Here is a 25752-nt window from a genome sequence, read left to right on the forward strand (position 1 = left end):
GTATCATCCCATGTTTACTGAAAACTTTATCAAAACAATATCAAAACAAAAAATCAGTGCTGCTAAAAATGATAAATCCCCTGGGCAATGGCCTTTTTTTTTGATCATTGGTGTCCGTAGCACTTTTGAAAGGAAAAAAATACAAAAACAAAACAAAAGCTGTAAACAACTTTAACTGTATTTTCGCTGTATATCATTACTTTTTATCAGGCATGGCAAATTTTTATTTTAAGCACATTTCTATTAAAAATGATTTTATGAAAATATATTCTACATATAATTATTATCTATATTCTATATATACTTATTATTGTTTAATTGTATATTTATTTATTTTTTATTATACAGTGTATTCATGAGTTTCATTTAGTTATCAGCTACTAAACATTGTAGTGTACAATATGTACATGCTATTGTATAAAATAAGGTGCCTTGAAATGTTATACAATAATCTTTTTTTTTATCTTTTAGCGACTGCACCAATGCACTCTCATACTGACCTTTGCTATTCAGACTGATGAATTTGTTGAGTTAAAGTGATTCTATATTTTGCGCAGCACGACGTCTTCTATGATAAGTGGCTTATAATTGTGTCTGCTGTGACCACTGTTGAGTAGAGCATTTTCCCCCATTTTCCTTCGGCATGTAAATGATATGGACTTTCAGACTAAACATAAAATCACAGTTTCATTTTAAGTATTCTAATAATTGCTCCCCCAAGCTGTAATGGACTATAGATGACATTTGTATTGGGAGAGAGAGAAAGAGAGAAAGAGACAGAGGAAAACAGAGAGGGCAAGGGGTTCTGGTTCTAATGAAGCTAAATGAGGGTTTTGGCTTTACACTGAAGCTAACGAGTTGGAGAGAAGGATGGCTCAGCAGGAGCTCTATACAGGCTTCCATCTGAGACCTAGCCATGTGGTCCATTTAATACACACACACAAGCCTAGTTTGAGAATTCATATAGTTATAGTCAGCTCCATAATTACTGACACTCTTTATGGAAATGACAGTGAGCAGAATGGGCAAAAAGTAATATTTAAAATAAATAATGCATGAAAAATATTGATGGCTTAAATAATAGAATGTCTTTTCTCTGCAAAAAAAATTAGAAATAATAATAAGAAATATAATAAAACAAATATCTGTTGAAGCTTCTTTTGAAACCCTAATACATTTAAAATGCAAATGAAAGTGGTCCAGAATAAAGTAAAAACAGAGAACAAAAAAAAAAAAAAGTGTAAAACATAAAATAGTAAAATAGGCAAATAATAATGAAAAAAGTAAATTACAACAGTGACAGAAAGATCAAAATCATAAAGTATTAAACCAAAATAAAAGATAACATACAGTACAAATAAAACATATAAACAAAATGTATAGAATATAAATGTAATGTAAATGTAACTAAAGTAAAACTATTGCCATTAAATAAAACAATCAAATCTAGCAATTAAAAATGGAAAAACTTGATCCATGCTCACAAATAGGTGCATAAAAACACATGGCTGCTGCTTTATATATTTATGTTTATTAATGCAAATTGCTATAAATATATTCATGTACATTCTCGGTACTCCTAAGATAATCAATGACCCTGACACCTTCTGCTGTCCAGAACATGTCTGATGCATCCCAATGCTTTCATTCTGACCAGTTGGTCATGCATTACCCATATAGTAACCATATAGCACACAGGTTATGATTTATGAATAATTTGATCTGGCATCACCCTTATAAATATATTCCCTGTGAAGTCTGGTTTCTCCCATTGTTTTTTTCCTTATGCATTTTAGGAAGTTTTTCCTAAAATGCACATACGGTACACTTTTGGCTTGCTGATTAGGAATACATTTATATATGTATCTTAAATTTACTGTACATATTTTTGTAAAGCTTGTCTGTGACAATGTCCATTGTTAAAAGCGCTATACAAATTAAAATGGAACTGAATGAAAGTAGGCCAGATGTAAAATCTGTGGACTGAAATAAAAAATGGAAAAAATAAAAATAATAAATTAATATAAACATGTATGGGTTAATTTTGTTGTTGGAGTTAATCTCTTACTGAGAGATCCACCTATGACTAAGTCTTATCCTCCTCTCAACTAGGCTTTAAACTAAAATACCTAAATTACCTTTGAACTCTTGAAAACCAATTTTAGAAATCAGCAATCGATATAGTACACATTCTGCATTGTAGTATTTTAAATATGGGTCACGCTTCTTTAACATAGAGCTTAGTAAAACATTGATCTAAATGTAGCTCCAGTGACACATATGGTGTAACGTTTTAGCTGCAGTTTGCTTGTTTTTATGGATGTGGAATCTGCTACAGTAGTTAATTTGGAACCCTTAACTCAAAGAATCAACACAACTGTTATCCAGGTTTTATCTTTGTCTTTCTCTTGCCCTTCCTCACCATCTTATGTGTCATTTTACATCCATTACTGGACATACAGGTGTGTAATATTTCTTTAACGCAACTATTTTTCTTAAAATAATACTGTAGAGATGACTATTTCTTATACTTCCCTGTTTCCTATATAAGCCTGCAAAGCAAATGTTTTCGAGATAATGCTAATTGCTGATGATTATTTCTAAAAAGAAAAACTCTATTTGAGCTGATTTTAGAGCCAGTAACACAGCAAAACATCTCTTAAAAATATGAATATAATAATAATCAGATTCATTCATTTTATTAAAAAAAAAGAATAAATCAACGTCTTTAAGAAAACTAAAAGCATGTTAACCATACCTTAAGATCACTACCATTCAGCCGAATTCTGTTGATCCTTCTCCCGCTGGGTCTGCTTGAGTCTACCCAGTAGATGAACTCTTTTCTGTAGTCAAAATCCAAGCTGATAATGTTGTTGAGACCCTTTCACAAAGAACACATGAAGTGAAAGTGTTATTCTTCCCACAGCCCAAAAGTAAAAAATTAAAATAATAATAATCTCTGCTGTTCAACCAAGATGATTGAAATGAAGCAGCACAGCTTCTCAAATGCACAAAAGAGCAAGACATGCAGCCTTGTTCTGTTACTCAATTAGCTGGAGAGCTTAATTAGCCACTCCATATGCACTTTTGCTTTAGTCTCGCAGAGTAAATCTGGCAGGAATGTAGATGAGAAAAACAGCACGTATACATCCCTCTGATATCTAATCAGTGCATTGATTTTAGAACAGCAGGTTTAGCGACTGATGCCTGAGAAATGTGCTGAAATAGGGTTCAGAGAGCCTTCCAACAGGATACTGAGCTACATCCGTTACTGTCAGGTTGGCATCAATGTGTTGTCAGTCAGGAAAGGCAGTCTGCTGTTCACCAGGACAGCCCTGCTCACCTCAGCACAGATGCCAAGATCAGTTGACGAGTGAAACAGAAATGGCACCTTTATCAGTTTCTTTGTGGATAGATAGTCTGAAGCACAGGGACTGGGTGATAATTAAACTGCAAGAAAGAAAATGTTTTAAAGGGCAAAATATGAGATGTGTAGTTATAATAGCACAGTTTTTCCATATGTTGAAATATACTTCTTACAAAATCGTCATTAAAACCTTTTATCAGCTGGACGTGCTGGAAGTAGACAAAACTTAAAACTGGGCAGGGAAATAAGGTTCACAGAGTTGTAAACCCTTTTCATTATTTATGTTTGAGCAAAATATGGCCAAAATCTTGTGCACAGCTGATCAATCATACCAATAGAGGTGCTTATTGGACATCTCACTCCAGGTTTAGCCCCCCCCTCACTACTGTTATAATGTTATACAGTCTAGTTACATTAAGTTCAGGGTTCTGTGCAGGCCACTCAGGTTCTTCCACCCTAACATTAGCATACCGTGTCCTTATGGAGCAGGCTAGCTAGTTTTGGTTATTTATTTACAGTGAAAGGAAATTATCATGGTAGACATTCTAATTACAAAGACATCCTATTCAACAATGTGCTTCCAAATTTGTGGCAGCAGTAGCATGTAGGTGTGATGGTTAGGTGTCCATATATATTTGACCATAATTATTGAAACTGCTGTTGTTTATTAGTGCAAAATTAATGTAATCATAGATGTAGAAGTTATCAAATCAATTTCATGAGCAAGCCCACTGAGCAAATAAAAAAAGTCTAATGTACTGCCTAACATTTTTGCCTAAAAAGCACATTAAACTATGTAAGCCTTTTAAATGCATTATTACAAGTTAATGAAAAATGAACCAAACAGGTTTATACTTTTCTAAAAACGTGAAAACAAGTAATCGTACGAGATCATCTAAAATAAATTGCACTATTTAAACTACCTGGGGAACATAATTCTACCGTAATCCAGATTATTTACTGGTGTAGCACAGTATGTAGTGGGATCAGAACAAGTTGCTTCTGCAATAGGTTTGGTATTGTGGTGCATCATACCAGCATAATATCATTTCAAATATAACAATTTTTGGTTCGTGATATTTAAGAGGTATGGGTTTTTTTCCTGCTAAACCTACTACCAGGCAACTACACACACAGAAAAAAAATCAATAACCAAGATATCAAATCTGCTTATCACAGGCACCTGGTCGCTAAAAAAACGGCCATGACTGACATACAGTGAACGTCTTTTAGAATACTGATCTACCATGAGGTCGATCAGGTTAAATATATTACTAGAGACAGTCATTTAATCAAAATATTGATTAAAGGGATTGATAAGACTCTTCAATAGAAAGTGTTACTTTATGAAAAATCTTATAATGTCATGAATTTCAACTGGAATTAACAGAGTGCAAACAACTAGCTTGGACTTATTCCGGACTCAAATGCACTTATTAAACAATAAAAAATTAAACCAAAACATTGTCACAACACATACTACATATAAAAAAAATGAACAATAATAGTTTGAAAGATTCCATGAAGCTACTACAAGAAAACATGGTCCATATGAAATCAACAGCATGCTAAATACCATGGAGGGATTACAGGGATTTACTTCCCCAGGCAAGCAACGGACACACAATTTGTTTTCACTCTATTAATGTGAAGCTGCACAGAAAGTGCACTGTTTAATGACTTCAATTAGTCTTCTCAAAAGTGAGGGCCAACAACTGCTAGTGTGCTGTTATCACAATCACATCACCATGGCTCTTAATTGGGACTCTATTAAGCATTTAACAGTTCAGTTTCATAGATTGCTCTGTGAATCACGACTAAGATTTATAGAACACATTCTGTGGGACGGATTAAAAAAGCCTGGCTGTGGATTTTTTTTCCAACCAGTTGTGAAGAATAGATTGCAACAGTAAAGTAAATGAAGCAGGTTGGAAACAGAAGAAGAGAAAAAGCTTTACCTGTTTCAGAAGCGTGTAATTAGAGCCATCAACGCTTAGTTTTCTGATTTCGTGATGATCAGCAAGGATAAGAAAAGGCTCTTCAGCTGAATAATAAAAGAAATAAAGAAGAAACGTGTAAAAACATATTCTAAACAGTAACTGCAAGCCATTGTTAGGTCTTCTCATTATTAACACAGAGTATGTCATTAAATGTAATATTATACAATAGTGTGAAAAGTGGAATCCTTTATGAATTCTATACTTTCAGGACATAAAAATACAGATAAACAACACATGAAATATTCCACCATGTCATTATTTATTTTACAAAAATATAGCCAAAATGGAAAAGACATGTGTGAAAAGCAAAATACACCTTTACTGCTGGGTAAAAACCAAACACAGCGTATCAGCACAAACACATCATACCAACTGTCAGGCACAGTGGTGAAGGGCTGATGATTTGAACTTGTTTTCCAGGCATAGGTTCTGGGAACCTTGCAGTCATTGAGTTGGCTATGAACTCCTCTGTACACCAAAGAATTCTAGTGTCAAATGTGAAGCCATCTGTCAGACAGCTAAAGCTTGGCCAAAACTGGGTCATGCAACAGGACAATGATCCCAAGCACACCAGCAAAATCTACAACAGAATGGCTGAAAAAGAACAGATGTAAAGAGTTGCAATGGCCAGTCAAAATCCAGACCTCAACCCAACTGAAACGCAGGACCTTTCGAGTGCTGTGAATAACAAATGTGCACAAACCTCAATAAATTGAAGCAAAACTATAAAGAAGAGTGAGCCAGAATTCCTCCACAATGATGTGAGAGTCTTATAAAGTCATATAAAACATAATTACTGCAGTTTATTGCTACGAAAGGTGGTTCTACAAGCTAATCATAAGGTGTACTTTGTTTTTCATACATGGTTCCTCCATTTTGGCTCGATTTATGTAAAAATAAGTAATGACAGGGTGTAATAGGTGATGTGTTGTTCATCTGAGGCTGTATTCACATGACAAAGACCGAATAACTTTTATGTCCTGATACCTAAAACCATAGAATTCACAGAGGTTGTTCTTTAATTTTCACATGACTGCAAATTGTACCACAGGGATGTTTGATTTCTAAATTTGATTATTTCATTTGATACATGTTATATAACGATACAGCTCGGACAGTAATGCCCACTGTAATGCTAATCAAAGCTTTATAATAAAATGCTCTTTACTGTTTCTATAGCAACAGAGACTTGTATGATGTGGACATTCCACATATTCTCAATGTACATATAAAAAGAATCTAAGATAGTGCTATTTAACAAATACAGACATTAAATCAGTGGTAAAGTGAAGGAGACATTTATTTAACATTTCTGATTAGAGTTTCATATTTATACATTGTGATAGTATAAGGAGTTTATCATTTGTAGCCTCTTTATACTTCAAATTTTCTATGCCTCCATTATTCCATATTTGCATTCCAAATACAAACAAAAATCCATAAACACAAAAATGCCAAACACATTGGTGCAAACATAGCCACATGATGTATGGAATAGATGTAATTACCAGTGAGAGACCTGCAGCTGTTAGGGTTGTATTTTGAGGCTTCGTATCCATCCACACACAAACACTTGTAAGAACCGTAAGTGTTGATACAGGTTTGACTGCAGGGGTGAGTGGTGGAGCATTCGTCAATGTCAACACAGCTTTTTCCGTCATTCTTCAGGTGAAATCCTGGCCAGCACTTACACTAGACACAAGGAACGGGGGGATGGGGGGGATGATGGAAAGCAATTCAAATGTTTTGCACCTTTAAACTACCCAAGTGCAACAAATAAATTCCGATAGCTTCCCTGAAAATTGTGTCATTATTGCACTACACCCAGTGAAAATAACTGCCAACAGTTATTCCGTTTCCAGAAGCTTTTAAATGAGCTAAAAATATAAATGCATTAGTGAGGCAGAAGCTAGAGTTCCTAGAGACACTTTTGAGTAAAACAGAAATAATAATGCAATGTTTAGTTATGGCAAAAATGCAGTAAAGCAGTAACAGTCAGATTTGCTGCCTAAAAAGCATATTAATTCAAACCAAGCAGAACTTTTTTTTGTAACATGAATGTGTTTTCAGACTGAATACTACTGCAATTTTCATAGAAGGAAAAGTATTTGAGCAACAGAGCAATACATTTCTCAGGACTTTTGGCTGAGTCAGTTACTGTTTTTCCTGATCCTTCTCCAGTCTGTACTCAGCTTATAGAGCTTTGTGCAGAGCCTTATATCTATACTTCCCTGGTTGAAGATAAAGGTCATCACCTATGTGTCCTCTGGCATTTGTTGTGTTTCAATAAACCCTTTATTGATTCAGAGAAGAAGATATTGGACACAATTTTGCCTTAGACCAATAGTCTGACAGCTCTGATTGCCAAAGGTCATGTGGGGAAGACATTTGTGACTTTGGTATGAACCAGGCAGCCTATCCACCTTTCAGAAACTGTCAATCTTTTGGAGTGATCATAGCCATTATTAATAGATCCTGACAGCTTTTTTAGGCCTGGACTTATCTTTTTGTTGGCAGCTCGACACATCCTTATTCTAGAACTTCTATAGGTATGGAATCTAAAATGCAAGTGATTTTGTACTAGACCTTGAGGTTTTTAATCAATAGGTTTTCACCTGATCTCAAGTGATGTTTGTGGTGAAGAGATGATGAGCCAGGATTAAGTTCATGGAAATAATCACAAAATATTTCAGAATACGAAAAGCAGAATGAATTGTTATGTTCTTTATCAAATATTGTTAGGATTACAGTGAAAAACAGAACCTGACACCTAAAAAATTGGTAAATATTAGCATGTGTGGAGTACAGCTGCTTCATCGACCTCACATGGAGAAAAATGCAGTGAAACTAAACCAAACATTCTGTTTATGCCAAATCACTATTTCATTCAAGTGTTCAATCATCAGTGATAAAACTGGTGCCCAGAAGAAAAACAAACAAATAAAGCCACAAATGCACTCAAACAACAAATAAAAAACAACAAACAAATGAATCTAGTGAAAGCCAAATTTAAAAGGAAGTGAGACTGTTTATAAATGGATGAAAGTTTACCTGAAAAAAAAAAATAAAAATCTATGTAAGGTAAGAAGGCCTGAGGGGCAGTCAGCATTCCAAATCATACCAAAGATGTTCAGTAGGGTTGAGGTCAGATCTCTGCAGCAGGCCATTTAAGATCTTCCACCTATGTAAACCATATCTACATAGAGCTCGCTTTGTGCTCAGGGGCATTGTCATGCTAGCAAAGGTATTTGTTTCCTAGTTAAAGGGAAAATGTAATGCTACAACATCCCAATACATTTTGTCCTTTTAGTGTAGCAAATGCTAATGATGACTGTTTATATAGCTGATTTTTTAAATAAGAAGTGTTTTATTTATTGAACAGTTATCAATTAGTGTTTGGGACTCATTGCATAGGTCTAGGTTTAAAACATTTGTTTAGTCAAGCCTTTTGTGAATAGGCTTCTCTTAGGTAAAGTTCTTTTCGAATGGGGACCACTCTGTGCAGCTGAGGTGGTTCCACATGAACAATCTAAGGAGGCAATCCATGAGGTTATAGTGGAGGGTTAAAATCAAGAATCATGAACTGTTATGTAATTAACATAAACAGTTTGCTACAATGGCGTAGTACTACTGTACAATCACCATGAAGAATCGAGTCTCTATCAGTAAACAGGTGATAACCTCAACATTAGCGAAACCAAAAACAAATTTTCCTTTTACTGTCACAAGGATATATTTTATTAAATAAAATAAAAAAAATTAATTATATTTGTAATCTATTTAGTTTGGTAAAGCTGCTTTGGGACAATGGCAGTGTTATAGGTGTTATTCAAATTAAACTAATATAATAAAACTGAATTAAATTGCTCCATCAAGACCACAACATAGTGACTTGTAATTATAAATAAAAGTCATTTAAAGCAGCTTTGTTTCTGTTAGCAAACAGCTTATTTAGGTACATCAGTATATACAGAGTACTACATATAGTGCTATATTATGCAGTAACATATGTTGGATTAACCAATTCAGTATAATGCATTTTGGTATCAGACATTATGATACTCTACTGATTATAAAAATGGATGTCATGTCATGAAAGACTGTTAACATCTACTAACCAACCTTGTATCCAACTAGTAAATCCTGGCAGTCTTGAGTACATCCACTGACACGTCTATTGAGACATTCATTAACGTTGCAGTTTTTTTCATCTGAGCGATCCCCGCAGTCATCTTTCTGGTCACAAAGGCTTGTCTCAGATATGCATCGTCCATTGGAACACATAAAAAAGGAGCCATTGCACAGGCTCTCTGGAAGGACAACAAGAAAAAGAAAACAGAGCACATGCTTTTTGAGAAAACTTGAATTCAACTAAATTATGTTTTCTATAATAATATAGAATAAAAAGCAAAAACAGCAGAAGGCAACACGCTATTCCGTACATATTGCAAGTGCCAATAAGCTCAAAGGCTTTCTACAGATTCTAGGTGCATTCAGTAAAAAAAACATGCCATCCCTCAGGTCGGCCTCATTCTCTTCAAGCTCTTGCTTTAATGTACACTGTTGCCAGTGCCATTTGTATTCCCTTAGATATTCAGTAAACCCTATGTCCATCAGTCAAACACATTTCATCAGCACTCTGCAGGCTTTTTACCGGCTGCCAGGCATTTCAGATTGTGGGGGAGCTCGTCTGAGTGGTCTGGGCAGTCTGGGTAACCATCACACTCCCACTGCGCACTGAGTAAGCAACGGCCATCAGCACAGCGAAACTCGTCTGGCCCACATGAGCGGTACGCTGCAGGAGAGATTTCACTGTTAGCCCGCTGACTCTCATTCCCATCACTGTTTGAATACTTTAGAAAACAACATAACTGCTCTGCTGTTAAAAATACTGGGTAAAACAAAATTCGGCATAGTAACAAATAGTTACGATAAAAATTAAGTGGATAATGATTTTCTTAAGTACCTATGTTCTGGCTTAAAATAAAAACCTGCTGCTTTGTCTGCAAATCACAATCGTTACATGCTGTCACTAGTAATATGAAGTCTAATCTACTTATAATATGGAATGGCACTTATTTTATATAGAACAGAAATATACAAATTGAAAAAGCACGCTGTGCATCATTTATGAGATTCTGTGAAGTAAAAAAAAGACACAACACATACATCAGCTTTTAATCTTGACATGGTTAGAGACTGAGCTGATAAAAGCATTCTGGAAAACACAGACATGTACCTGGGATTTTCTATAACTTGCAAAATAGAACATGGATTAGGACATGGATCTATTGAATGTAGATATTTAAAAAAATAACAGGAAAGCTTCTGGCAACATCTTGAAAGCACCTGTTTTTACAAAGCGGTGGCAATTACAACAGAGTCAAGACAGTTTTAAACATATTCAAACGATTACTATACTATTTTCTAATGTTTGTAAAAATTTTCCAGTCTCAAAGAAGAGCAGAAGAGTAAGAAACTAGCCCGAGAATCTGTACCAGTCAAAGTTTTGGACCTCTTCCTCAGTGTTTATTCTTTTTATTGAAAAAAATATATACGACTAACAGACAGTTATATATTTTAGATCCAAAGTAGCCACATTTAACTTTAATGACAGCTTGGCACACTCATGGTACTCTTTAATCAGATTCACAATGTAGTCACCTGGAATAGTTTTAATTCACTTGTCTTTTTAAGAATTGATCTGTAACATTAAGACGAACATTTATCTTGCAAAGGAAAGGGTGAGTAGATTCAATAGCCCTATAATGCTAATACAACTAATGCATCAATCCATATTAAGGCAAGAAACACTCGGGTTAAGTAACGAGACAAACAGTCAATTGTTACTTTAAAAAAATCTGACTAACTTTATATGCATCCCCAAGTGCAGTCTCCAAAACTATCAAACCCTATGATGAAACAGGCTCACTTAGGGACCATCCCAGAAAAGGAACACCAAGAGCTACCTCTGCTGCAAAGGATAAGTTTCTTAGAAATACCAGCCTCAGAAACTGCCGATTTATATAAATGTTCTTAGAGATTAAGTGGCAGACACTTAAGCAGCATGGCTACCACAGCATTTTGCAGTGACCCCATTTTGCAGCCTTCCCATCTGCATTGTACAATCTAAAATACTAAATATATTCCGCTTTGTTCAACAAGTTTTTGTTTACTACATAATTCCATATGTTTTTTCATAATTTTCTTTCTTAATGTAAAAAAAAAAAAAAAAAAGAAAACCACTGAAGGATGGGGTTTGCCCAAACTTTTGACTGGTATTGTATGCCATTGATTGTAAAACCTTTCTTACATGCACAGGTTGCAGACATACAGCATTGAGCAATATGCTTGGTTTAAATGTTAAATGAACATTGACACAAATGAACAACTCTTAGCTTAAAAAACAGTGATGATTCAAAACTGTAATTGTCAGAATCTTCCGGGCACACAGCGCACCTCCGGATTCAGGGCGCGCACTTCCGGGTCCGAGACAACTTGCCGTTTTTCCCATGCCACCCGGTTTATAAGGACATCTTGACTTTAGCTCAGGGCCAGATTGTTTTACCGGCTCCCTAGCCCACTGAGATTATTCCTGCCACCGTGCCAGCTCTGGATCCTGATCCTGTTCTTGTTTCGTTTCTATTCCTGATCCTGTTCCTTATCCTGACCCCTGTTCTGCTCTACTCTGCTTCTTCAGCAATTTGAGCTACAGGAGCTTGTCTGTTGAATCGGACCACATGGACCATCCTTCACTCCCCACGTGCATCAGTGAGCCACCCATGACTCTGTCGCCGGTTTACCACTGTTTCTTCCTTTGACCACTTTTGATCGACTCTGACCACTGCAGACCAGGAACATCCCCCAGTCATCTAGCCATCACAATTTATTTTACCCTCACCAAACTCACTCAAATCCTTACACATGCTTATTTTTCCTGCTTCTAACACATCAAATTTAAGATCAAACTTTTCACTTGCTGCCTAATTATTCCACCCACTACAGGTGTCATGATAAAGAGATAATCAGTGTTAGTCACTTCAACTGTCATAATGTTATAAGGTCATAATGTTATGCCTGATCATTGTATATTAGCACTTTATACAGCCTTGTTGAACTAAAATGCATCTCAGAACACACAAAATTTCAAACCATGGAATGGACAGGCTACAATAGCCTGGATTTCCCTCCGGTTAGATAAAAACAAGAAGCGCCATCATTGACACAGGTGCAGCTTAACTGGCCAGCTGGAGAGTGGAACTAGACCAGGTGATTTTTTTTTTCTTCTAATTTTCAGTTGTCCAGTTTCAATGAGTCTGTGCCTGTTTCAATGATTCCAGTTCCTAGCTGACAAGAGTGGAACCCAGTGTGGCCTTTACTTGCTCTAGTCAATTTGTGCATGTTCAATCATGATTCTTATTTCTGTTGATTGCCTGCAACGTGCAATCAAAAAACTGTGACATGCCAGGAAGTTTGTCATTTTCCTTTATTTATTTTTCAACAGAAAACCTCCTCACAAATTCTGGCATCATAAATTCATCTAAAATTGTAAAAAAAATATATTACAAAATTGATTGCAGCACAAAAGTTGAATTTAAGATATTCAGGATGTGTATCCAGAACACGCAAATGAATTTGATGGTCAAGTCTCCGCGGTGAGCAATAGGAGGGTGGAGCCGGGTGGAATGACTAGTAAGAAACACCTGCAGCTAAATAGACTAATCACGCCAATAAAGAAGAAAGAGACACCAGTCTCAGAGGAAGAGCGCCACCAAGCAGAGACGAGTGGAAGGGTCGCCGGAAGGTGACTAAACACAGGTGGGGGCCGATAAAAGACGTGCCTCCCGGCGAGTGCACTCGGGCGGACGGCAAGAAAAGGCGGTCCACTCCGTGTGGAAACTCAGACGATCGCTAAAGAGAAAAAGCGTGACGATCCATGAGTGAGATGGGCGGACGCCGGGGAAAGGCGGGCCGATCCGTGAATGGGCGCCAGCAGACGTCAAGTGAAAAGGCGTACCGAAACGCGCCAGACTGAGCCCTAGCTTGAAAATTAAATTTAACAAAAAAAGCTCTGCTTGGTGAACGTTTGCCTGTCTCTAAGTCTTCCAGTGCGGAACCAGTTTATTTGTTACAGGCTCCAAACAGGAAATGAAAGCATGTCTCAGCAATGCTGTTACATACTGAAACCAATCTTGGCACCTACATTATCTTAACATTGTGTTAAGAAATAAAGCTTGAGTTCATTTGTAATTTTAGACATTTGCTATGAACAGGAAAGGTGGCAATATCACAGCAACGGCTTGACACATTGGCATTAAATTAAGTGTAGCTCATTGGGATGCACTTGACAGATGGACTATTCATCACAGATACATAATAAAGACAAAGGAAACACTGACCGCATTCGACTGACTCATCTGAACCATCGCCACAATCATTGTCATGGTCACAGACAAAGCGTTTGGGAATGCAGGCCTTGTTATGACATCTGAAGGTATTCTCATCGCATGTGTTATTAGGTGCTGCAACCAGAAAACAGGTGATGAATTTAGTTGCTACAGTTAACTACTGTAAACTAATATATTATTGCATTCTTTTCTCTATACCCCAATACAGAGTGAGTGAGGGAATACATGTATAAATGAATAAATAAATAAATAAATAAATACCACAGCCAGCAGCTGCCAGTTCATCACTGCCATCAGGACAATCCCTTTCTCCGTCACAGAGCCAGCGCTTGGGCACACAAGCATAAGACCCTGAGCAACTGAACAATCCGGGGCCACATGTCACTGAGCCTGTGTATGTAAAAATCGTGTTAGTGAAGCTGTTACTCCTTACTGTTCCAAATCATATTTTCATGTGCTAAGGCATATCATTAGGACTTGTTCCAAAATCTTGAAATTAATAAAAAGTTAAGTAATGTTCATTCAGTTAGTCTGAAAATAGTTTGCTTTGTTTATTATTGTTTTTTGCTTGTTAATGGGCAAATGGATATGAATAATGGACAGTTCTGTTAATATCTCTCACATTTCAAGACAATCCAATTAAATTAATATTTATTTGCTTAACATTGCAAGATTTCCTTTTATTACCAAATGAATCAAAACAGCTGCTTCTCAGTTTCACTATATTTAGGAGTTTTCTCCTATAGTGTGGAGTTGGGAATCATTTATCTATAAAATAAATGTGTGTGCTATAGGACATACCACAAAGATCATCACTCTCATCCACTCCATCTCCACAGTCATCTTCTCCATCACATAGCCATTGCTTGGCTATACACTTGTTCTTGGAGCAAGCAAATTGGTTCCAAAGACAGGAGGAATCTATCAACAATAAAGGTTCAGAAATGGTGGATAAGAGATAAGAAAGACATCTCTGATGATTTACTGTCTTTGTAGTGGTTTTGGAGAGAGTTTCTTTTATAAACCTGGTTTATTTGTCTCACATGACTTTTGAATTTGATACAAATGAACATCAGAAGCTATTGTGCTGGAAACAATACTGTTTAAATCAACTTTTTTTTTAATCCTGAAAGCTCACAATTGTAATATTTTGTACGACTTAAATTGCAATAGCACTTGTATGACCTTGAAAAACAATTATTAAGAGATCTCCTTGAATATAAACCATTTTAAAGTAGGCAGTACAGAGAATGGAGACACAGACATTGCAGAAAGAATAGCTTAGTGTCTCAAAAACTTCCATTCTGATTTTTTCTGGTTCAGATCACCTTACTGTCATTTTATAGCTGATTCTGTCATCAGCAAGGCTTGTCTGAGCAGTGAAAATATGCTGACAGAGGCAGGCCTGTCAGATACCCTCCTGGAGAATAGAATTATTGGTCACAGCAGGAGAAATTGGTCTGATATTCCCATATACCTGAATGCTTCAGATGGTCTGATGTGCTCAAACAAAATTCACCAAGATAGAATAGATTTCCTATATACCTTTTCATTTCTAAAGTATATTAACCTAGAAATAAGAGTTTGGGCTCATTTGTTCACATAAAGGATGCAACCTTTTTTGAGTTCATGTAATTCATTAATTGTTTTGTCAGCATGTAACTGAAAATATATCATTAATATAATTATAATACATAACAAATTAATATACAACAGTCAAACAGGGATCAGCATACAGTATGGACATCTTTATAGCTGCTGGTAAAGTTCAGAAGGCTTGCCATAAAGCGGGGTGAGAAAATAGCAAGAAAATGCAGTGCATTCAAGGCTACATTAAAACCTTGCAAACTGATAATATAAGATATTCAGCAGGGCTGAGGTTGGGTTTCTGTATAGACCGCTCCAGTTCTTTCACTTCCCTTGGCAAATCATGTCTTTTTGAAGCTTGCTTTGTGTACAAGAGCATTTTCAAGCTGGAACAAGTCTGGGCCCTTATACAATTCTTATATAATTGTGTGACGCCAACGAGAAAACGTTTGGGGATGATCAGGTGGCCATAAATTGTACACTAGAAGTAGTTGCTCAGAGGTTAAAACATTGGACTTTAGCCATTAAACATGGACTATAAACATCACCTGTTCAGTTGTATGAATGAAGGAATATATATATATTGTGTAACACCATTCACGATACATTGAAGTACAAACTAATATATAGGATACCTGTTGTTGAGTTATAGAATTACTATGTGGAACTAGTATCACATAGATGCTAATGTAGAATTTGCTCATAGAAAATATTCAACCTTGATACACTTCTAGAATCATTTGAGAGGTCAGTTTTGTGCTCACTGCTGTTGAATGTAGATCCACCAAATGCATAAATGTAAATGCAGGGGACTTCAATTATTCAAGCTCTTTTTTGGATAGAAGCAAACAAAATAAATTATATTTATGTAAAATGCTACAATATTCAAATTACTCTTTCATAACATGATTGTAATGAATCCAAAACCATCCTGATCAAATTACAATCACTATACCTGATTTGCTACCGTAAGGAGCAGAGTTCATGTAAATGTACATGAAATGATACATGCATTTTCATGCTGAGTTGTAACTTTATTAAAAAAAAAAATCTTTTTTCACTATTACAGAGACCTCATCAGTGTTACATCATTACACATTTTACATTTTTAACTCCAGCTATTTATTTATTTATTTATTTATTTATTTATTTATTTATTTATTTATTTATTTTATTTCAATTTTTTTTTACTTAATTTTTACATGTGTAATTTCTTTGAAAAAGAATGTTGTTGTTTCATGTTTTCTCTCTCTCTCTTTTTTTTTATTTTTGGTTGTGTAACTTTTAGGAGTGAGATTATTCCAACATTTTTGCCTCCAGTTTCAATAATCACTGAAATTTAGTGTTTCAAGTTCCAGATCAAGAGAAAGTGCAAATGTATTACTGTACCATGCAATGACATCTTAATGTTACTTTGGAAATATAAAAAATTATGTTTAATGTTGTTTAAAAATGAAACATGTTTTGACCATTTATTTAATAAAAAATATATTTAAAAAATAAATAAAATCAATTATATATATATATATATATATATATATATATATATATATATATATATATATATATATATATATACACACATTTCCATATGGGTTACAAAACATGTAATCCGGTATTATTTTACTACATGAATCATATAAAATTTCCAGTAAACAACTATCCGGTTTGATTATGTGGTAAGTTGTGTAAATGTGAGCGGCTAATGAGTATTTACTCTCTGAGAATTAAAACCTTTAACCTTCCAGTGTTTATAAACTAAAATATGACAACAGAAAGGGGAATGTAGGTTCATGTCATTAAAAAAATACTTATACAAGCTGCTAGCATATCACAAGAGAATACAAGTGCTCGCCACAGTTTTCCTAAAGGCTTTACATTTGTATCTGTGAGTGGGATGACTGACCACAACAACCCATTTCTTTGTAAGAATGAGCTCCATTATAAGAGTACAGCCATCTTGGGAACATAGCAAGATAAAGATTTATTCTGAGGTGTGTTGGAGTGGTGATATGTCTCAGTAAGTGAAGTGTTGGGGGTTTGAATCCCAGCATCTGAGAGAAGTAGCAGAGAGATGGCAGTTGGAGGATTACTGCTGCAAAAAGTCTGATTCAACTTTCCACTGTTTTGCCTTTGAGCAATATAACTGGGTTTCTGCTCTATAGTCGACCTTTCTCTATTTTCTTCACAAAAAAGAGTAAAAGTATTTCTTCAAAGTTACACTGTCTTGAATCAATTGATTAATTTGTATTTGTGGTGTGAAAAGTGGAAGCTTCTGCTTAAAAAATCAAACAGACAAACAAATAAAACCCCTAAAAACTATTCACAAATTATGTAAGGTGGTCGGTTCCCTGCTCTTATAAGACAGTGGCAAGTGCATCTTAACTTGGTCTACCCCAAATGTAGTTGCTGTGTTGTTAACTGCATTATCATTCTCCACCAATATGAAAGCACCCTAAATGCTAAATATCTGTTTGATCATAAATTCATCTAAAGACTATAAATTAATAGTGTTCCTATTGTTCCTAAATTGTCCTGTGAAAACTTTATAAGTTTACATATAGTTAATTATTTGCCACTAAATCAGATGGACACTAGTCTCTATTTACAAATGAGAAATCACACTGTAAATGGATCCCTGTGAAGGGATATGGAGGCTTACCACACTGGAACTCATCAGCCCCATCTTCACAGTCCTTCTGGCCATCACAGAGCCAGACGCTGGAGATGCAATTCCCACTGGGGCAGGCGAAGTGACCCTCCTCGCACCTGGGCCCATGGGATACTGGAATATCCCAACACAGAGAAGAACATTTAGAGATGGCTATGAGACTGAGTCACAAACATTGGTTTGCTTTGCCATATGGGATGTTCAGTGGTTGTTCTGGTCATTATATCTCCCTTGGTAGATGTCTCATTGCGAAAACCTAATGAAACACCAGCTGTTTTTCATTTGCAGCCCTATAAATGAAAATAACTTACTACTTAACAATCTTGTGTAGAGATCTATCTTATCCATATTTAAAGCATTTTCTTTACTGTATCTATATAGAAACTGACAGAAACTCTGTTCAACTTCTCACTTCTTTCCATTGTGACTGACACAATAAACACTGAACCCATCGTCACGTCATCTGTGTCTCGGCAAATCTGAAGAAAGGGCTGTAAAAGCGTCTCAAATCCTCCTGCCCTTGGTGAGCAGTGACAATTACCAGACATTATTCACCCCTTTAAGCACCTTTGGTGATTGCTGAAGCATGACGAGAAAGACAGGGGCTTGTCTCTGCTTCATTACACTCCTCATAAACAGTGTTTTGACAAAATTAATTTGGTTTTAATAGAACCTGACTTACTCAAGCTGTAGAGCACAGAGAGAAAAAAAATTACCCTGACAGTTCATCTCATCTGCATAATCCCCACAGTCATTGGCTCCATCGCACACCCAGGATGGATAAATACACAAGGAAGTGGAATTGCAGCTGATGAAACCCTTTTCTGCGACCCCCATTTTATAGAACTCTGAGCAGTCAGTGTTGCCTGAGAAAACAATGCAATTTGTTAAGTATTTTTTCATTCCAATGGCTATAATTTTTTTTTTTCTAAACAAACAAAAAAGATCTAATAAAAAAAAAAATAATACAGTATTCTGCATTTTGGAATGGAAGCTTTTTTGAAAGAGTTCTTTAAGTTCTTAAGTTCTTTTCTCACTGCAGTTCTTTTCATCAGACGCATCGGCACAGTCGATGACCTGGTTGCACCAAGAAGATATTGGTATGCAAGTTCCATCTTGGCATGATGACTCAGAGGCAGAGCATGTGAAATCTGGAACAGAAACATTACACATATAAAAAAGGAACACTTTATTTCTAGATGTAAACGGAATGCTGGGACCTGTGATTACAGAAGAGCATGTCTTAGGTTACTGCTTTGATATGCTATGAATTTGAGTTGGGTTTTCTGTTATACAATAAGTACAAAATGGATTTGCAGAGCATGGAAGGGCAAGAAACTATTATTGTTTATGTATAATTCAAATAATAAAAATGCATTATATATATGTTTTATTAATTATAATACTAAAAAGCATTGAGGCAATTTTTTTTTTTTTTAACAGAAAAGGAAAATGTAAAAAGAGAAGGATGGCTAAAAACTGATTCCCTCTTTCCAACCAATTTAATCCTTTTGGAAAGAATTGAAATATGCTGTCAGTAAAGTAAATCCTTCAAAAATAGCAGACTTAAGATATATTGGAAATGGAAAGAAAGGTGCATGGTGCTTATAGATGAATATAATAAACAGCATAATTTTTTTTTCCCTTCTGTGAAAAGAGATGTTTAAGTTCTATAATAAAACATATGCTAAAATATTAGGATCAACATCTTCCAATTTATTCTAAGGATTTTTTTTATTCCATAGACCTGAAATGCAAAAACAGGGTGCCAATAATTGAGCCCCTGAGTAACTTTATTAAAATAAAATATGTATTGATTGCATTGCTGCAGTTGTATTGAACCGCATACTTACTATTACAAAATGCTTCATCTGAGTTGTCTCCACAGTCATCAATCCCATCACAAAAGTGATTATTTGCCACACAGCGCCTGTTGTAACAAGGTCTGTGGCCCTTTCTGCAGCTCCTGTTATCTAGCAGTGTGAAGAGAAATAGCGAAAGAAATCTTTTACACTGTGAAAACCAGACCTTCACGAACAGTCCTTTATTTGTTTCTTCCATTTTTTCTATGCGTTCAATCGCTGCCCTGGTTGCAGCCACTGAAATCGTGTGCTCGCTTTATTAAGTGCTGTGGAGCTTGTGGTTTACTCTGTTTGTGATGCGGAAGCTTACCAACACCGAAGAGATGAAATCACTCACCGCAGTATTGCATTTTCTCATCGGACTTGTCTTTGCAGTGAGCGATTCCGTCGCAGGTAAGCTGGTAATCAATGCACTCTCCGTTTCCACACTCAAACTCTCTGTGGATGCTGCAAGTAGAGTTCTCAGCTGCAGAAACAAAAAGGAAAATGTTGTCCAGTCAAGCATCTGCATCTTGGCTTTCATTAATCCAGCATCATAAAATATTCAAATAAAGGTAATAGGATCATAAAGAATGCAGTTCCTCCTCTATAAATAGGAGAATGTGAAATTAAATCTCAGAATAAATTACATGCCATAGAAAATGTACACTCACCATCAACTTTAATGAGAACACCTGTATACCTGCTCATTTATGCAGTCATCCAATGAGCCAATCATGTGGCAGGGTGCGACAGTCAAAGCACACAGTCATGCAGATACAGGTCGAGAGCTTCAGTTAATGTTCACATCAAACATCAGAATGGGGAACACGTGTGAGCTCTGTCACGTTAATTGTGCCAGATGGGATGGTTTGAGAAACTGCTGATCTCCTGGGATTTTTGCACCCAACAGTGGCTAGTGTTTACACAGAATGGTGTGAAAAACAATAAACATCCTGTATAAGGAAAGTCTGCAGGCTGCAACACTTTGTTGATAAGACAGATCAGAGCAGAATGACCAGACTGGTTTGAGCTGACAGGAAGTCTATAGCAACTCAAATCAGTACTCCGTACAGAAAAGTCTAACTTGTGTTCTAGGCTGACAAGAGTGGAAACAAATGTGGTCTTCTGTTGTTGGAGCTCATCCACCTCAATGTTTGATGTGTAGTGCATGCTGAGATGCTCGTCTGCTCACCATGGCTGTAAAGAGTGATTACTTGAGTTACTATATCCTTCCTAGCAGCTTGAACCAATCTCCTGATTTCTCTTATCAACAAGGTATTTCCATCTACAGAGCACAGTCACTCACTCAATGGTTTGTAGCAGCAAACTGTCAAAACCCTAGTGTGTGAAATTCCCAAGAGATCAACAGTGTCTGAAAATTTCAAATCAGCCTAGCTGGCACCAACAAGCATGTCATGGATAAAACTCACAGAGATCAATTTTTTTTTCTCATCCTGATGTTTGATGTAAACATAAGCCCTGAGTTCTTGACCCTTATTTGCATGATTGCAACTACTGTGCTGCTGCCACTTGATTGGCTGATTAGATAACTGCATAAATAAGCAGATGTAAAAGTGTTCTTAATAAAGCGATAGAAATGCCATTTTTACAATAGATAGCATATATTTACAGCTTTAATTTTTTTATCCAGGTTCTGACACTAATTATATATGATTATATTATTATACTGTAATTATAGTACACAGTAATTTTAGCCAGCAAATTATCATCCCTGATATAAAAAAAAATTGAGTACATGTAAATAATTAGCCTCATTACAAACCTTGTGGAGATGTTGTGTACTTTGCTTTTGAACACTGCAAGGAAGTGTTACTTATTATCTGGTGTACAAAGAATCTTTAAAAACAGGCATTTTGCAATTAGGATCACTCAGATTTTTTTAAAGTGGAATTGATTGGTGGAAATTGATAATATGGTTGAAGCAAGTAATTATTTACAGATTATTTACCTTTTTTTATATCTAAAAAGAGGTTTTAAGCTTCCCTGACCTGTTAGTTTCATTTTTTTTACCTGATTTCTAAACTGTGTGGTTGGAAGAGGGTGGTTGTATAATTTCCAACTCTAATTTTACTATAAAAATTAAACCCCAATTAAGAATTCTAAACATATTTACACAGAAATGCCCATTTGCACATGCCAATTATGGATTCTGTAAAACACTAAATGCACCTTTATCTTTATCTTGCTTTCATGGCACATCTGCTGGCTTTACTTTTCTCGCGTCACCCGAAAGACATTTGATAAGGTTGATATCCGGAAAATGATCCAATAAATATAAAGGGTTTTTTTAATTGCACGATTCTCAATTGCTGATCACTGGTAGTTAAAAAAAAAAATGGTGGAACATTTTGCACATTATAATACTCGACTGAACAATAAATGATGCAGGGAATGCAGTTTTGTCTTATTTATATAACATAGCACAGGTGCATTATGATGTGAAATGAACTATTTGTGTTTGTGTGGTAACTAAGGAAATGTTCTACAGCCTTAACAACAAAGATAGATTCGAGAGCTACAGTAACATGGACTGAAAGACAGAAGTTGCTTTGCAGCTGCTACTCTTGGGTGTTTTTGAAGAGAACTATATGAAAACAAGCCTATGATGACTTACACACACATCTGTTGTCATCTAGCAGGACTCGTTCTCCTCGGCAGCTGCAGTTTACTGTGCCTTCTGGAGTCAGGAGACACAGATCACCACAACCTCCATTCAGTACCCTGCATGGGGACAACTCACCTGGAGAACACGCATACACACACACACACACACACACACACACACACACACACGCAATGCATGTTCCATGACATTTCTTGAGATAGGAGAATGAAGCTAACCCCAGTAGAGCTGCTGTCAGGAAGCTTTGATCATTGAAGGTCTTTACATTCATGTTATGCTGGATATTAAAAAATGTCAGAAACAATATTCTGCTGTGAAAAAAGTGGAAGACATTTCTGTCAAATAATCTTTATACAGGTAATGCTATGCATCTAAAATGGTGCTGGTGTCTTTTAAAGCAAAACTATAAAAAAGAGAAAACAAACAAACAAAAAAATCATATGTATTAAACACTGCCTAACACTGATAAATGCCTGCAGTGCTGGCAAAAGTTTCATTTCTCTCTCATTGGAATAACATACAGTATCACGGTAAGGACTTATGGCAGCAGAGTCTCTGTGGACTGCACACCCCCCCACCAATCTATGATTGTAGCATCAATAATTCACTACACAATGACTGCATGATTATGGAAATGAGTCTTCACAAAGCAGTTGGCGTCTCATCTTATTACAGCAATCCAGAAAAAACTCCTGTATGATTATACGCATGGAGGAGAATCATGCTTAAAATCAAGATACACATACTGATTTTAAAAATAGCAGCACATCGGTAACCTGTCGATTCATGTCTCCTAAGCATTGACGACTGGTACTTTTCCCTTGGCAAGAACGCTCGACGGCAGTCAGCTACAATCATTTGCTATGATGAAATAAATGAGAAGCGAAAATCCCTCACAGCAGGTTTGCAAACACAGCCAGCCGGAAGCCTCTTAAACCCATTTCCCAATGTCCTACTTTTCGCATTTGCATCACTTCAGAGGCGCCCTTTGTGACTTAAGGCTACTTTTTTATTAATTACATATTCCACTTAAGGTTTCTTCCCAGCAAATTAATTCCATGATCATTTATCATTCCAATTCTTCTGCAACAGATCCAAACAGCTATATGTAGTAGATGCCCAGCTGCTAGTTTAGTCAGTACCATGCTTTTCAAAGAGATGGAAAATGACATGAAATAAATCATGTTACCTTCTGAAATGTCAATGACATAACATAGATTCAAAGAATGTTTAATTTCTGAGTTAAACATGCCAGAATTGCATTTTGCAAGCACTTACAGTTATTGGTGTCCTTGGCCACTGCGATAATACCCATAGGCTGGTGAGGGATGTCGGTTCGCAGCACTTTCGTGTCTCCTCCAGTAAATTTGTTGGTTCGGAGCACAGCCCGTCGTGCCCAATCAGACCAGAAGATGTAGTTCCCATGAATAGCCAGGCCAAAAAACATTCCAGACCCTGACCTTACAATAACCTGTGATCAAAGAAATTCAAACTACTAGAGCCCATGTTACATGTAGAGGGAATACAAAAGCATCTCATTTAAAATCAGAATCACTGCAAAAGAAAAACACCATTCTGAAGCCTGGCTGAAAGTGTGTTTGAGAAGCTAAAACTAATGTGTGTGTAGAGGACACGATCTGTGCATAATCCCCCAGCAGCCAGTTTAGCCCAGATCCTGCTAGTGTTAATGCAAGTGTCATGGCGGCCGACACAGATATACATCACACGACTCCTTGTGGGACTCTCTGAGCTGGCGATGAGAGGATATCTCGCGGCTCTGGAGCCTCAGCCATTAACAGAAACACGCTTGTAGCAGTGATCACATTAGCCTCGCCACCATAGCGGGATTAATAGGACAGGTGTTGATTAAGAGAACCCAGCTTGAGCAAACAACAACTGGCGATCGAAGGAGGGGAGATGGGGGGGTTGTGCCAGATGGTTTTTGATGCAGCATATTGGCTAGAAATTAAATTTGCGGTGCAAGCTTTCTACTCCAACACCAATTATCTCAGTTTATGCAATATCAGAGTTGTCAAACACACTTTTCAGTTAGCTGCAATGCACATTTACATACAACCTACTATGTGATACGTGAGAAAGAAAAAAAACAAAAAACATTATAGTCAAGTTTTTGGTTATTTTTTTTTGTTTGAATCCACCCTATGCTTGCAAATTTGGAGATAAACTCAGCGCCAAATGAAGTCCAGTGTAAAGTTGCCCCTAAAGGTTGACACTTACACGCTGTGCCCTTCACCAATGATGGGAGGCCGACTCCTACTGTGGTGCCAGCAACCCACAGCTGTGAAGACAGTGACTTTCGAGTAATTTTTCACTTTTAAATTGGCTGGCTGACTGGTTTGTTCTGTAGGGGTCTTAATGTAAGCCTTCATTAGCAGCTCCAAGGTTTTGGAATTGCGCCTCAGGGAGGCTGAAGTGTGTGATACTTATGGAGTCTGACCTGGCCATGCCAGCTCATGTGTGACTAATTGAGGTGGGCTGAGAACAAGTTGTTCCAAAGCACAAATTGAAAACTGAAATGCAGTAAAATCACTGAAGAAAGATTTACTATACAGCTTGAATGCTAAAAAAACCCTTAGCTATTCCAGCAAACATAAAATGGACTTGATATTGTGCACACTGAACATCACAGTTAGTATATGAATGCTAATCACAAGTCATAGTCCTTTGTGTGGTCATTAAACCACTTTCATATCTATTTTGTACCTATCAGCCCTCTGCAAGATACGAGTAAAAAACACTCAATAACAAATCTCACAGGCAAAAATTTTCACGCTTAATGTGTTTTCTGCTGCTGGTAAGTTACGAGGTATTTTGCACGTTTTATGCTACATGGATGTCTAAAGTATGCAGTCAACTTTATGGCCAGTGCTAAAATAACACCTTCAATTTCACAATAAAAAACCATCAGATTTAAAAAAAATAAAGAAACAGGTGTACTCACATGTCTATTGGAGCCATCATATTCACAACGTTCAATTTTGCCCAGGCTTCCATCGGAAAAGTAAAGCTTCTCTGCTTTGTTGTCAATAGTGAGTCCATTAGGAGTGAACACATCTATACTAATGACTACTTTTATATTGTTCCCAGCCAGCGTAGAGCGCATGATACTCGGCCGCTGCTCGTTCCAGTTAGTCCAAAACATTAGGCTAAAAAAAATGTAAAAGAGAGAACAGCTAAACACAACACTAAGATGAGTAAATCATTTCAAAT

General features: G+C 36.4%; 1 protein-coding gene across 11 annotated transcripts in view; it reads right to left on the bottom strand.

The window, feature by feature from the left end:
* Window positions 1–25752, bottom strand: part of lrp1bb (low density lipoprotein receptor-related protein 1Bb) — a 281217-nt gene that overhangs the window by 47141 nt on the left and 208324 nt on the right. For all 11 annotated transcript variants that reach the window (XR_006925101.1, XR_006925103.1, XR_006925102.1 and 8 more), the window contains 16 exons: window positions 25484–25688; window positions 23800–23992; window positions 22513–22638; window positions 20233–20361; window positions 19887–20006; window positions 19071–19184; window positions 18750–18899; window positions 18025–18147; window positions 14577–14696; window positions 14037–14165; window positions 13767–13889; window positions 10022–10162; window positions 9490–9677; window positions 6876–7059; window positions 5326–5411; window positions 2759–2881 (listed from right to left, as the gene is read on the bottom strand). Coding sequence is in view for 7 of the 11 variants with exons in the window: in XM_046844639.1 (XP_046700595.1) it covers window positions 2759–2881; window positions 5326–5411; window positions 6876–7059; window positions 9490–9677; window positions 10022–10162; window positions 13767–13889; window positions 14037–14165; window positions 14577–14696; window positions 18025–18147; window positions 18750–18899; window positions 19071–19184; window positions 19887–20006; window positions 20233–20361; window positions 22513–22638; window positions 23800–23992; window positions 25484–25688 (2254 nt within the window). In the remaining 4 variants the exon portion in view is untranslated. The remainder of the gene's footprint in view (window positions 1–2758; window positions 2882–5325; window positions 5412–6875; window positions 7060–9489; window positions 9678–10021; window positions 10163–13766; window positions 13890–14036; window positions 14166–14576; window positions 14697–18024; window positions 18148–18749; window positions 18900–19070; window positions 19185–19886; window positions 20007–20232; window positions 20362–22512; window positions 22639–23799; window positions 23993–25483; window positions 25689–25752) is intronic.

This window comes from Silurus meridionalis, chromosome 3, assembly GCF_014805685.1.
Source record: "Silurus meridionalis isolate SWU-2019-XX chromosome 3, ASM1480568v1, whole genome shotgun sequence".
NCBI lineage: Eukaryota > Metazoa > Chordata > Actinopteri > Siluriformes > Siluridae > Silurus > Silurus meridionalis.